Here is a 13,669-nt window from a genome sequence, read left to right as displayed (position 1 = left end):
GGGGTTGGAAGTGCTGTAGTTTACCACTCTGAATAGCCATCCGCCGTTGAAATGGAAGCTACCGTCCTCTCACTTCCATGAAACAACATGATGGAAAAGGCAACTGATGATGCATGTCTACTTGTTCCAGATGAAGCTAAGTGTAATTGCAAAAATCAATTCTAATTTTTTTTTCAATGATTAAGCCAGACACATTTTAATTTGACAAACATGTTTGACTTCTTATCCCAAAACAGTGATTGCATTGTCACCACATTTGTTTAATTCTAATTCAAGAGATCTTTGAAAAATATCAACCCTACTCATATTTAAATTACAGCTTTTGTTGTTTCATAGCTAGGATGCAAAACCTGAGGTAAAAGAAGTAAAAGACAAGGCCTTTGCTAGAGGGAAACAAACAAAGAGGTGGCAGTGTAGGGAGTTAGTAAAGGGAAAGGGAAGATATCTAAGAACTTGTTAGACCTTGGACTGCTTAGGTCAGGCTATGGTGAAACTTCTTACATTGGCCAGGCAGCCTTATCAAAAAAATACCATGGTAACTGCAAAAAAGGCTGGGGCGGGATGTAAAAAAAAGCATTTCATATTTAAATAAGAGTAAATGTATATATAACATCCAAAAAACTGAGTTAGAAGAACGTTAAAGTTGCAAAATCAAGTACCCAAAAATTAAGACGTGCCAGAATTAAAGTTGCCTTGGCAACCTGTCAAGATCCCCAGCCTCTCTCTGTCCTCCACCCACCTGCCGCTACCCAGCAGCATCCCCCACACATCCCAGGTCTTGTCCCCCTTGTCTCTGATTTTTATAGGTGATGAGCTTATAACTCTCATTGAGTTAACTGAGTGCTTAGCACTTCTGAAATACCATGCCCATGAAATGGGTCTCTATACACATGGCTACACACACACACTTACACTTACTTTCAGATGCCTAGAGATTGTGGGTGCCTAACTTGATATATCTTATGGGTCAGTTTTTCAGAAAGGGCTCAACACCTGTCCCTTTAAAGGGGTTTCAAGTTGGCCACCTAAAAATCACTAGTTGTTTTTGAAAATCTGGTTCACTGCATGTGAGGTTACATTACTATAATACCCTGCCTCTTTAAAATTCTTCCTAGCCAGCTAGGTGAATTCCATGAGTTCTTTTCCCTACAAGGCAGGAAGAAATTTAAAGGGTCCATTGCTGTGTAGTGTCTATTATTATTATAAATTACACACACCAAAGAAGCCTATCACCATAGCATCTGGGTGTTATTTGTGTTTGATATATATATAAAATTCTCCAACCTTGTGACAATTTTAATCAAGTGTTTCAGTTGATAATTGCAAACTGTCAAGGCTAATACAATAAGGCTCATCTCTAATTCTTTTTCCATTTCCCTCCAAGAAATAAAAAAAACCCTCTGGGATAATGACTGTGCTTTCTATATTCCCAACCCATCAGGGAGTGTCCTGCATTGAACCACCTTTATTGAAAAGTTACATCGATTCAATATATAGTAATACAGGCAAAAATAATTACAGCTTTGCTAGCAGTGTAAGACCTTAATCCAAACCTCACAAACATTCAATAAAAAGTGGTACAGGCTGGGAAATAGGCTTTTGACAGCACAACCCCAAAGGGAAGTGGGGAGGGGGGAAGAGGGTGGGGCAGAGGAAAGAGCAGCAGATCCAAGCCGTTTACATGAGCTGTGGGAAGAAGTGTGGGCACATGGGGGGGGGGGGGGGGGGGAGTTGTAGAAAATATTCTTTAATCTACTTACTCATTGCCACAGGAACAGCTGGAGGTGCAGTATTCAGATGGCAGTGTCAGGGGTGATTAGAGCTCAGCCCAGCACTAGGAGAAATGAGTCTAATTGGTATCGCTGCCTTTTTTATCTGTAAGAATATCAGCCCAATCCACTGAACTGTACGGCCTCTCTTTTTTTAAATTAAAACAGTAATGAATTTAGTCAACATAATCATTCGGACAACTCTCCCACCTTAAAAAGAATCCAGGGCCTGGTTCCAACCCAAAGTTGCATCAGTTTAACTAAACCAGCAAAGCTTTGTCTACAGCCCCTCTTACATTAGTTTAACCAGTGCCACTTGTGTGTGCAGACATGCCCCAGCTGTGTTTCTTTTCTCTACAGGAGGAGGAGAAGGGACTTGTTAATGCACAGGGAAGCACACTGTCTGGAGTCTGTTTCAAGCTGTGGCACTAACCATCCTTTGGCAGCCCATAGAACAAGGATCACACCACCTTTTTGGGGGTGGGAAATATCTTAACACATCATGAGCATTAACAGAAATGGTCACTTCACCTTTTAGTGTCTTGGTCTCCCTTACTGTAATGTAGGAATAAAAATACCTACCTACATAACTTGTAAATTGCTTTTAAGATCCTTGTATGAAAAATGCTAAGGAATTCTTAGAGATGCAAGGTGGGGGAGATCATGTCTTTTATTGGACCAACTTGTGGATCCATAGGTCCTACAGATGCCTGTCACAATATGTGGTGGACCACCTCTATTGCACTGAATGCCCAGTCACAACGATGTGGGAGAAACCAGACAATCATGACACTCATGTGAACTCACACAAAAAAATGATGAAAGGCAAAAACACCCTATCGCTCATGAGCGAACATTTTTCACAAAACAATCACTCCATATGTGACCTCTCAGTCCTTGTCCTCAAAGGAAACCTGCACAACACCTACCCAAAGAAAGAGCCTGGGAGCATAAATTCATAACTTCATTCAGATGATTTTTAGTGTCTTGCAAAGACACTGGATTTATGACTTATTATAACAATCTATAACCCACTGTCTCCTCTTTTTTTTGTCCTGTGACTGCAGAGGTGTTAACGGGCCATTTCACCTTGAATGGTCTCTTAGAATGTTTGTTAATTGCTTACACTAACCAAACTGTTCCACCTTGTATTTAGCTGTGACACACTGAGAACTTACAGCAGCATAGCTACCATGGTCAAGGGTGTGAAAAATTCACATGCCTGACCAATGTAGTTAAGCTGACCTAACCCCTCTAACCCCCAGCATAGACAGTGCTAGGTCAGGGAGGTGGATTACCTGCACTGACAGGAGATCCCCTCCCATTGGCCTAAGTAGGGTCTACATTGAAGTGCTACAGCTGCAGTGGTGGAGCTCTGCGGCATAGATAAGCCCTTAAGCGCCACAGCAGTGCAGGTGTAGCACCGCTGTAGTGGTTTACGTGTAGACATACCCAGACTACCTTTCCCAGACCTGAAGAAGAATTCTATGTAGCTAGAAAGCTTCTCTCTCTTACCAACAGAAGTTGGTCCAGTAAAAGATATTACGTCACCCACTTGTCTCATTAATATCCTGGGACGAAGATGGCTACAACAGCACTGCAAACAAGGAATTCTTAGGCAAGTTTAAAAAAAAAAAAAAAAAAGATTTCACTCAGCACCGACAATTAATCTAGACTGGTCAGTTTCACTCTCTCTTTCTGGCTCTGTGCCCTAAAATTGCAGGGTAGCTTTATTCCTCATCATCATTTCTGAACACAAAAACATTTATTTACATATAATGCTAAATGATCCCAGTTGTGGGCCAGATCGCCAGCTGCTTAAAATCAAGGTAGCTCCACTAAAGAAAAAATGGAGTTATGCCAGCTGAAGATCTGACCCTATTCCTGCAGTTTACTTTAACACAAACATAAGGGTGAAATTCAAGGCTTTGCAAAGACAGGACTTTAAGTACATGAATAATCTGACTGATTTCAATCGGCATAAATCTTTGTAGGATTAGGGCTTTACACTGAAACCAGGTCCCTTTGAAAATATGACCTACTAGCTTTTGTTTTAAATATATATAAACAAAACAAAAAACTTACCCAATGAACCCTTTGGGAACAGTCCCAATTCCGGGCAGCTTAAAATACTCCGGTTGTCTGTTAGGAAAGATACAGCTGCAATTAAAGCTGGTGAGAGTGACTAGTAAATAATTTACATGTGTCCAATGTTCTGGGAATGTGCCTGGTAAACTACAGCAATTCAGAGAAAGGGGGTAAACCAAGTGAAAGAGAGGCTGGGGTGTAATTTCTACGGAAGCTAAATGAACAAAACCCGGTTCTGGTCACTCTCAGATGAATTGGGAAATGCAACCCTTGGCCCAGATCCTGTAAGTGCTTGGCTCCCATTTGATTCCATGTTACCACTGCCCAGTCACAGCCTAGCCATTTCTGCAAGTGAGACATTTAAAGCTGGGGCATTGGGGAAGGAGAATGGAGGACCCAAGCAGAGTTTTGACCCCAAAAAGAGAGAAGCGCCAGACATTACGGAACTCTACTAAGGACATTGAGCACTTTTTGTGTAAAACCAGTAGCAGATACTACGGTGATGGGCTGCGGTATAAAACTCTAACATAGATGGATGACCTCCCTCTCAATAAGCCAATATTCATTCCTAAGCATCATCGTCGGACTAGGCACCCTTAAAAGGAAATCATTTTTTTTTTTTAAAGTAAGCAGTTTATACAGCACTCATTCAAAATAAATAATTAAAGTCAAGGCATGAGAACTCATTCTCTGCCTCACTAGGGTTTAGGGGGGAGATGGGGAGTTATCTTTAGTGTAGTGCAGAGGAAAGGGGCTGGATTGACAGCCCTGGAGACAAAACCTTGTGACTCATGCACAGAAGGAAAACAGGATGGGAAGTGGCAGTGCAAACTTTCTCCAAGTTACCCTACTATGATGTGTGACCCCCGTTCTGGAGGGACCACCTCTTGGGAGCTGGAAGCGGGGTTGTTTTCATGTGTAGTCCACCTTTGGCCACTCTGCTGTGACTGCTCACCCAGGGACCTGGTGGTCGTGGTATGTTTTGACACTGGAGCCTACATTTTGAGAAGTGATTAGTGATTTCGGGGCCCCAACTTCAGACACCTGAAAGGGGGCTGATTTTCAGGGAGTGCTGAGCACCCACCCTATGAAAATCAGGCCATTTGAAGGCATCTCAAGCTGGGCACGGTGCTGAAGCCACCAACTCACTTCATTTAGCCAACAAGCAACATCAGAAGGCAAGAACTTTTGGAGGAGTTTATTCTAAACGAGTGGTTCATTCGTCACTTGTGGCAAGCTGGTTGGGTCACATGATGCTAGCTCCTCTTTTCAAGCTGCTAACTGGCGCTAAAAGAAGCTGAAGGGTCAGGCCTTGGGCACTGGTGCACCTCAGTCCCTCCTATTCTCTGCCTATGGCACATAATAGTTTAGTCTCCTGTGGGCTGCAATACTTGGGTCTAATTTCAATTGTTGGGTTTAGTGTGCGGGTGCTGGGTGGGGTTGATGGCCTGTGATACACAGGAGATCGGATGCGATGATCTGGTGGTCCCTCCTGGCCTTAAACTCTATGACTAATAAACTTGCCTAGTATTACTTTTCCACAGATAGTTGCCATGGGGATATTTGATCACAGGTGGGAGAGGAAGCGGCTCACGTGTCAATTTCTCTATTAAGGCATGGCTCACTATTTTGCATTCATAAAAGAGCCGCCAAAGTTTCAACCTTGTCCATCTTCATTTTCAGCCATGACTGGTCTTGTCGTTCCCCCGATGTAAAAGAAGAGGACGTTTTGCTTTTGTTTTGTTTTTCATTTTTCTTTTACAGCACAAAACTACTTATTGTGATGGACCACTAAAAAGAAAAAAAAAAAAAAGCACTACAAGCTCTTTTTTGGGGGGGGAAGCCACACCCGGAAAAAATAAAAAGGAAGAACTGCTACAAATCAGACAAGATAGGAGTCTGGATCTTTTACGTGTTCCATGTTTCTTATGTAGCCATGTCAACTCCTAAAACATTGCAAACAAAGAATCAGCCAAGAGCCAGGATGGACAGCGGTTGGCATGATGGGGTCAGAAACACAAGGTCTTTTTTGACGGACACGAAACCTTCCTAATGTTTGTAAAATATGAAAAGGAAAAAAAATTGGCAAATGATTCAAGCTTGATATTTTGGATACTATTTGTTTTACTTTGTAGGGGAAAAAAGTTGAAGTTTCTATTTTCTATGGAGCCTTTCAGATACCAATTTAGTTTATGCAGAAAAACAAACAAACAACAAAACAGGGTACCAGCATGGAAGAATTTCTAGGACAAATTGACATGAATGATGGAACTTTTGGTGTATGTGTGTGTTTACTTATAGTTTAACCTCTTTAAAAAAATGTAAGATGTTTTACAATTATTTAAATAAACTTGTAACTTATTGTATGTAGAGGTAGCAATTAAGACCTTTTTTGGACTTTTTCCTCCTGTTGTACAATGAAGAAAAAAGATGCAAAAATGTAGTGACAAGTTTAAGAGACGTACTATTATTGCTGCCGTTGCTACTTCTCTCCCTCGCCCTCTGTTGAACTATGTGCAAGGATGTATAGGATTCTTTCCGATTAACTCATCACAAACTTTTATACACATTACAGTATATATATATAAACCAGTAGTTAATGTAAGAATTTTATCCACATCTTTTCCCTCCTTCGCCATCTTTTGCTTCACTTAAGATTTTCAGGTACTGGGATAAGGTGGTTAGTTTCAAAGACCCTATTGGTAAATGAATGGCTTCTAAGGGCACTTACCTCCGGAGCAATCGATCCAGCAGGGGTCGATTTATCGTGTCTAGTGAAGACGCGATAAATCGGCCGCCAAGCATTCTCCCGTCGACTCCAGTATTCCACCGGAGTGAGAAGCGTAGGCAGAGTTGATGGGAGGAGTGTCAGCAGTCGACCTACCGCAGTGAAGACACTGCGATGAGTAGATCTAAGTACATCGACTTCAGCTACGTTATTCACATAGCTGAAGTTGCGTAACTTAGATCGATCCCTCACAGTGTAGACCAGGCCTCAGTGTTTGAACAAATCAGGTTTTCATGTGATGATGAGTTTATTTTTCAAATTCTCACATGGACAGGAGGGGGGATCGGAAAGTTCTCTAAATGATTGTTTTCCATGAAGTTATGGTAGACTTACAAAATAGGATTACATTTTATATTAAGGGTGCAGTCATAAAGGGTTATGTAATAACAATAATAATTAATAATACCACCTAACTCTGATATAGCACTTTTCATCAGTAAATTGGAAAATGCTTCATAGTCTTTAATGTACTTAATGATTAATACATTTCAGTAAATGGTCATTCAGTGGTTGTGCAATCCAACCAGGTTATTTTTGCCATCTTCCACTGATGTTCTTATAACTAGAGCTAGCTGTAGTCAAACAATGCTAAGTATTTTTAATAGAAAAAAAAAACCCCACCAAATTTGTTTGGTTCAAAATTTTCAGCATTTCAACAAAGAAACAAAAAAGAAAAATTTTACTTGTTTCTTTTTCCATTTTCTGTTTCAAAATGGAAAAAAAGAAGAAAGGAAGCACAAGGGGAGGGGGAAAAGCCACACCAATGAGTGTTTTGGTTTCCTGATGAAAAATGAAAAAACAGTCATGAAAATTTCCATTTAGTTGAAGAGACATTTTTCATAGAAAGGTTTTCAACCAGCTCTTCTTATAAGTATCTCTAACACACACTACATATGGTTGTAACATTCTTATAACATCTATTAAGAATTTATTTAACTATTTATAAATGCACCCTTAAGATAAAGCAACACCCAACATCCGATTTGCCCATTCGCCAAGGAGAATCATTGTGTTTGATGGGTGAGTAAATTATTAGTTTATTCTGTGATCATGGTAGAAGGGGAGTGAGTCAACATTCATGACACTTTGGCAGTGCTGAACTAATGTGTATTTCTATTTTGGGAGTGGATTAGTAATAGGGTATAAAGCCTCAAATCTAGCCCAGGTTATTTGTGACTGAAAGCTGCTGTGTCCCCTGACTTCATAGATCTTCGTCTAGTCTCTAGTGGACAGGTGTTTCCATCTCAAGAACCAGCATTATAGGACCATATCCTTACAAGCAGACACCTGGGTAACTTTACTGATGTAAATAATCCCAATGGAGACAATGGGATGGATTAGTTACCGCTCTGATCCTGCATTGCGCTGCACCAGAGTTGAACCTGCGTGAGGCTCCGTCTTCAAGGGGTGTAGTGCAGGATCAGGGCTTATGTGAGATATTTTACTGAATGTGCTCAAGTGTTTGCAGGATCTGGCTCTTAATTAGCTCCCAGTTTAGCAGAGAGGCCAAGGAAACTCAAATGATCCCTGTGGGACAGAACTGGGAGGCAGGGGAGGGAGACGCTTGTGTTGCTGCTGACCATGCTGTGGCTGTTTGATAGATGATCAATTAGGTGCTTTTTTCACTGGCATGAAATCCACTTTGAAAAGGGATTTATTTGCTTTTAAAATCAACGCCCCAATTTAAAGAGCAGCATAAGTGGCAATTAAGTGTATCCTCCAGGAAAGAATTGGTTGGGGATATTTGGTGTTCCAGGAGCAGAATCATGAGTATGGAGTTAACCAAAGTCTTTAGTTAGACTAGATAAAATGTCTGAATTCCAGAGAAGATAAAATAAGATAACTTACCATTAACTGTGGTTGTGAGAATTAATGCCTCTGCAGATCCTTTGTGCGCTCTTAGCAACATCTGGGAGTGAACAGGTGACTCTTCTTGAAACCAAATGATCTGCAGAAGAAGGTGAAAGGACCTTATGTGGTAAGGAGTCTTGAGTGAAAGTCTGTACTCTTATAAATTCACTGAGATTCACCCTCAATCTGACTAGCCTGGTGACTGTTATATAGCACAAATAATCTAATAATGTTTATATACTCAGAGATATCAGTATCATAATGAGACTAGAAGGCTACAAATTGATGTTTGAGGCTCCCTTGTATATACAGAAAATTTGCATTAGGGGCTATAAGAATTGGAGTCAAGACTCCCATTGACTTCAGTGAATCAGGCCCTACATTGCCAAGAGATGGATGAAACTCATGGGGGTATTTTTCACCCCTCACTGTCCACCTGTCATTCTGGGCCTCTCCCATAAATGCTGAAGTGTCTCATTTTGTCCATTTGCTCCATAAAGTGCATAAAGATGCATGTCCCTGTTTTCGCCTCTCCAACAATTCCCATTGGTTACCTTCAAATATTGGTAACCTTCAAATATTGGTATCTCTGCTGTCAAAAGGAGACAGAGCTAGTCTTAAAACTTTTGTGCACAAAGAAAATCCTGGATATGGATTTCTAGACCATATGCTGGGAAGCAGCTGCTTGCTAGTTAGAGCTATTGAAATTTTGTAATTACATAATTTCATCTGTTGCTCAAAACTTTTCATTGGAAACATTTCTTGAAAATACTAGCCTGCTAATTGTTCAAAATGTGTTTTTTTGATTGGTCGTCTTAGACATATTGAAAAAAATCCTGCCAATTTTGAAAAGAGAAAAAAAAAATTAGACCATTTAAACAAACGTTTCTAAAATTTTCAAAATTCCTGTGGCATTTTTAAAAAAAGTTATTTTGATGGACTCTATTTGCTAGTCACGTGCTACTTGGAAAGTCAGGAGTACAATTTAGACCTAAAGAAAACCTCCCTAGAAGACTCTCTCAAGTACCTAGAGAAAAAGAAATATGAATGTAGCTGCCCACAAAATGAACAAAAAGGATGTCTTAGCTTGATTTGACCTGACCAAAAGTAATGAAATTAACATAGCCATGATTTAGAATATGAATTTTGCTCATGCGTGGAAAGCATCTTGTTCAACTAGTTGGCAGCTTTATGTGGAAAAACATGTGTAAATAAAAACAACCGGAAATCCTTGATCACAAAACAAGGACTTTGGCAGTGGCAAAAAATAAAAAAATTAATGTGTAAATTGGTGTGTAAGGATTTTTTTTTTTTTTTTTAAAAGGAATAAACTAATCAGTCCTTTTTTTAGTCATTGCTGTTTAAGAATTCTCTACCAAGTTTCCTTTTTGACACTAGAAAGACAAGTGTTGCGATAGGTAGTTACAAATTTTATCATAACTTTGAAAGAGTATGTTTTATTTCATTATTTATCTTGTTATAGCATCTTTATTCTCCCTATTTCTTTGCACATTTTCAATATGCATGGTTTTAAAAGACCGTTCGCTCCCTTTTGTAAAATAATTTCTTCCAATTGTATAGTTCATTTATTTTGTATTTTTTTTTTTTGCTTTGTCAGTTATTATATACGGTATGAAGTTGCTATGCACAGAGCTTTTTGTAAAGATAGCTTTTTTTTGTTTACTGTTTTTAATGGTCCTACTTATTGAAGAATATCTTGTTTGTAAAATGAATATGTCTACTTCAGTTTTAAACTTTAAATTATCCTAACAAAAAAAAATAAAATTTTTGTACTGTAAAAAAGAATGGTCTGAAAGTTTCTGAAGGTCAAATAGCCTTTATTATGTATTTCTTCTTATCTTTGTGGCTCTATCTAGGTACTTCTGGGGCAAAAGATGCTAATTTTTAAACAGCACATGTAATTGACGATTACAACAGGATACCAAGGGAGGTGGGAAATTTGCCATCATGTGAAGTCTTTAAATCAACACTAGATGTTTTTCTAAAAGAAAGGTTCAACCCCAAGTTTTGGGGCTAGATGCAGAAATCTTTGGCAGACTACATGACCGTCATGACCACTTCTAGCCTTTACGTTTATTGGTGCTGTCTTAGAAATGGGATTATATTTCCTTTTATTGGGAGAGAGGGGTCAAACTTCAAAAACATTCAAATATTTGACTAGCCATAGAAATCTACAAACGAAAACTCGTTTCCAAGTAGCTGGATAGGGTTTTAATGATTATCTATTAAGGGACAGATTTCAATTAGAGGCATAGAGGGTTTTTGTTTGTTTTCTCTCCTTGTCCTTTTGAGCTGGCAAGTAGCAAGTCATTGACTATAGCTGATCAAATAGGAAAAAAAACCATGAACATTTTCCCATTAAAAATAAAAGTGCTGAGTCTGGTTTGATATGACTCCTGGGTCATATTTTTTTATATGACCCATGGTCATGTGGGCTAGCCTGTGTCTTTAGGTAGAACCCCGAACAAGGGTTCTACCCTCAGCCGCAGTAGCCCAGGAGACACTATTCTCTCTTGCTTCATTATGTGCATATTAATTTGCTGCTGCTGGCCTCTATCAATAATAAATGACCAGACTCTCTGCACCAGCTCAGCTGTGATGACCAGCAAGTGGGTTGAAAGGAAGAATTTTGGCCCTAACCATTCCCACTCACCTGCTCCTGGGAGGGAGTAGGGAGGCATGCAGCACTTTTCAGGTATCTAAAAGGGTGTCATAAGGAGGAGGAAGAAAACTTGTTCATCTTAGCCTCTAAGGATAGAACAGGAAGCAATGGGCTTAAACTGCAGCAAGAGAGGTTTAGACATTAGGAAAAAGTTCTTAACTCTCAGGGTGGTTAAACACTGGAATAAATTGCCTAGGGAGGTTGTGGAATCCCCATCTCTGAGAGTAGGTTAGATAAATGTCTATCAGGGATGGTCTAGACGGTATTTGGTCCTGCCATGAAGGCAGGGGACTGGACTCGATGACCTCTCAAGGTCCCTTCCAGCCCTAGAATCTATGAATTCCCCCTCCCCCCGCCCAATCAAAAAAACAAAATCTGAGGACAGCACAACATCTGGTTTTGGGGGGTGGGGGGAGAATTCAGCTTACAAACACTGAACATTTTACAGTGTTTTTGTCAAAACAAAACCAGAAAGTTTTGAATGAATTTTTTTTTTATTTTTTTTTTTGCGCAAACCTTTTCACTTAGGGGAGGAAAAGGCCATTTCCCCTCAGACAGAGTTTTGGCAGAAGTTTGTTGACAAGCTCTAGTGCTTAGTTCAAGACAGAATCTGGCACTGGTGAGCATTCAGACATATAGATATGAAAGTGTCATCCAAAAACTGACAGTGGGAAATGCATTTTTCAATCATTCATTCAAGGAGCAGAAACAATAGCCAGGCATCCTTGTTAACAAACCACACAACCCCAACTGTCAAAGCGAAGAACCCATCAACTTGTCTTGAGTTGAGCTACACCAATTTACACCAGCGGAGGATCTGGCCCAGAATATTTAAGATTAGGCTTGACACTTTTTTTATTATTATTATTATTATTATATTATTATTATTATTAAATAGGCTGCTGGAATTTGATGGTAAGCAAAGACTTCTAGGGATATAATTACACATTTAGTTTGAAAGGGATTCCTGGTCTACAGTAGTGACCTAGTTTTTATATGCAAAGGGGGGAGAGCTCATTGTGACGGTGCAGAAAGCCCGGAGATTCGCTATGCTGTGCTACCAATGTGTAATCTCTTTTGAGAAATTTTTGCTGTACAAGCACACTGTGCGCTTGTGATAGTTTATCCGACTGACCTTTAGAAACCCCCCATCTGAGTCAGAGCAAATTCCAAACAAAATGCTGCGGGGAGGGGGAGAAATGCATGGAAATCTCACGGCTAGTCGGTTTTAGAAAAATGATTAACTCCTGACTTCAATGTTATACGCACACACAAAATGAATGTTGGGTCAACCACACACTACTATAGCCATGCAGTACAAGGTATGTGTGTGTGCTCTGTGCTATAAAGTCCAGTCTACACTAGAAAATAATCTGTTAACTGATCTTGGTTTGGTTTTTATTGTTTCTTAAGTGGGTTCAGAACAACTCAGTTATAACAAGCTTGTCTCATCTCAGAAACATCATTGACAAGCGTTTTCTTGATCCATACTGCTTAAGGCAAAACTGCCTTCGAAACCAACTCTGACAGATCCCTCTGACTGCCACACACTGCACAATCTTCCCTGACCACATGCCCTTCTGGAGTCCACCACAAGGTGCACCAAGTCAGCCGACTTGCACCAAGTCGAACAACTCATTCTCACTTTTGCGGCCGTGCACAGTCCCTTAAGGATTTGGCTCCTCCCCACCAGGCTCTAAATCTACATTATGCCAAGTCAATCTGTCTTCCTTTACCTCCTCCCCCTCACCCAACCTAGTGCTAGATTTAGCAATGATTCCCTATGCCTACAAATGGCTCCCTGATCAAGCTCTTCCAAATCTGTCCTCTAAATGCACTTCCTCCATTATGCATTCTTGCTGGGATTTTCAAAGGTGCCTAATGGAGTTAGGTGCTCAACACCCAGACTCCTAATTCCCTTACCCTCTTGAGAATTCAAGCCTTCCTCCCCCAATTCTATCATGCTTTGCCTCAGAACCCTTAAAATTTAGCTCATGTTCAATGTTAAATCAAAGCCTTCGAACACACAGGCAGCCTGGTCAGTCATGTTGCTTTCCCAGTGCAATCTTTCTCCCCCATCCTTCATCTGTGTTTTGTATTAAGTTGTTTGCACTGGGGACCTGGGCTTCTTGTATGACTGCAGCACCATGCATAGGGGCTGGTCCTGTGTCTGTAACTTTTTCCCTCGCATAAATGGGAGACAAGATTAACCATCCTTTGGCTAAACAAACAGAATTCCCTTCTGCCTCTCACTGGTGGACATAGTGGTGAACGTCAGAGTCCTTAGCATTTTTGAAAATTTTAACCCATCATCACAGTAGGGTCTTAAAGTAGCCTTTAGGCAATTTTTTCAAATCACGTAATATCCTGCGGTTCTCTACAGATCATCATTTAAGGGCATCTCAAAGCACTTTACAAACTCATTAATCAACCCAGAAGACACCCCAAGGAAGCATGATTTAATGGGTAGGCCTCCTGAATCCCAGTCCA

General features: G+C 40.2%; 1 protein-coding gene across 1 annotated transcript in view; it reads left to right on the top strand.

Moving 5' to 3' along the window:
- The window catches only part of EBF2 (EBF transcription factor 2), a 175,614-nt gene extending 165,371 nt beyond the window's left edge, over nt 1-10,243 (top strand). Inside the window, exon 16 of the mRNA XM_054017368.1 lies at nt 5,541-10,243. Within this exon, the coding sequence (XP_053873343.1) occupies nt 5,541-5,572 (32 nt within the window). The 3' untranslated portion in view covers nt 5,573-10,243. The remainder of the gene's footprint in view (nt 1-5,540) is intronic.
- The last annotated feature ends 3,426 nt before the right edge of the window (nt 10,244-13,669 follow it).

The sequence above is a fragment of the Malaclemys terrapin genome, chromosome 2 (genome assembly GCF_027887155.1).
Source record: "Malaclemys terrapin pileata isolate rMalTer1 chromosome 2, rMalTer1.hap1, whole genome shotgun sequence".
Lineage (NCBI taxonomy): Eukaryota > Metazoa > Chordata > Testudines > Emydidae > Malaclemys > Malaclemys terrapin.
Note: the sequence above shows the minus strand (reverse complement) of the source record. Positions and strands in the feature narration are given on the sequence as shown.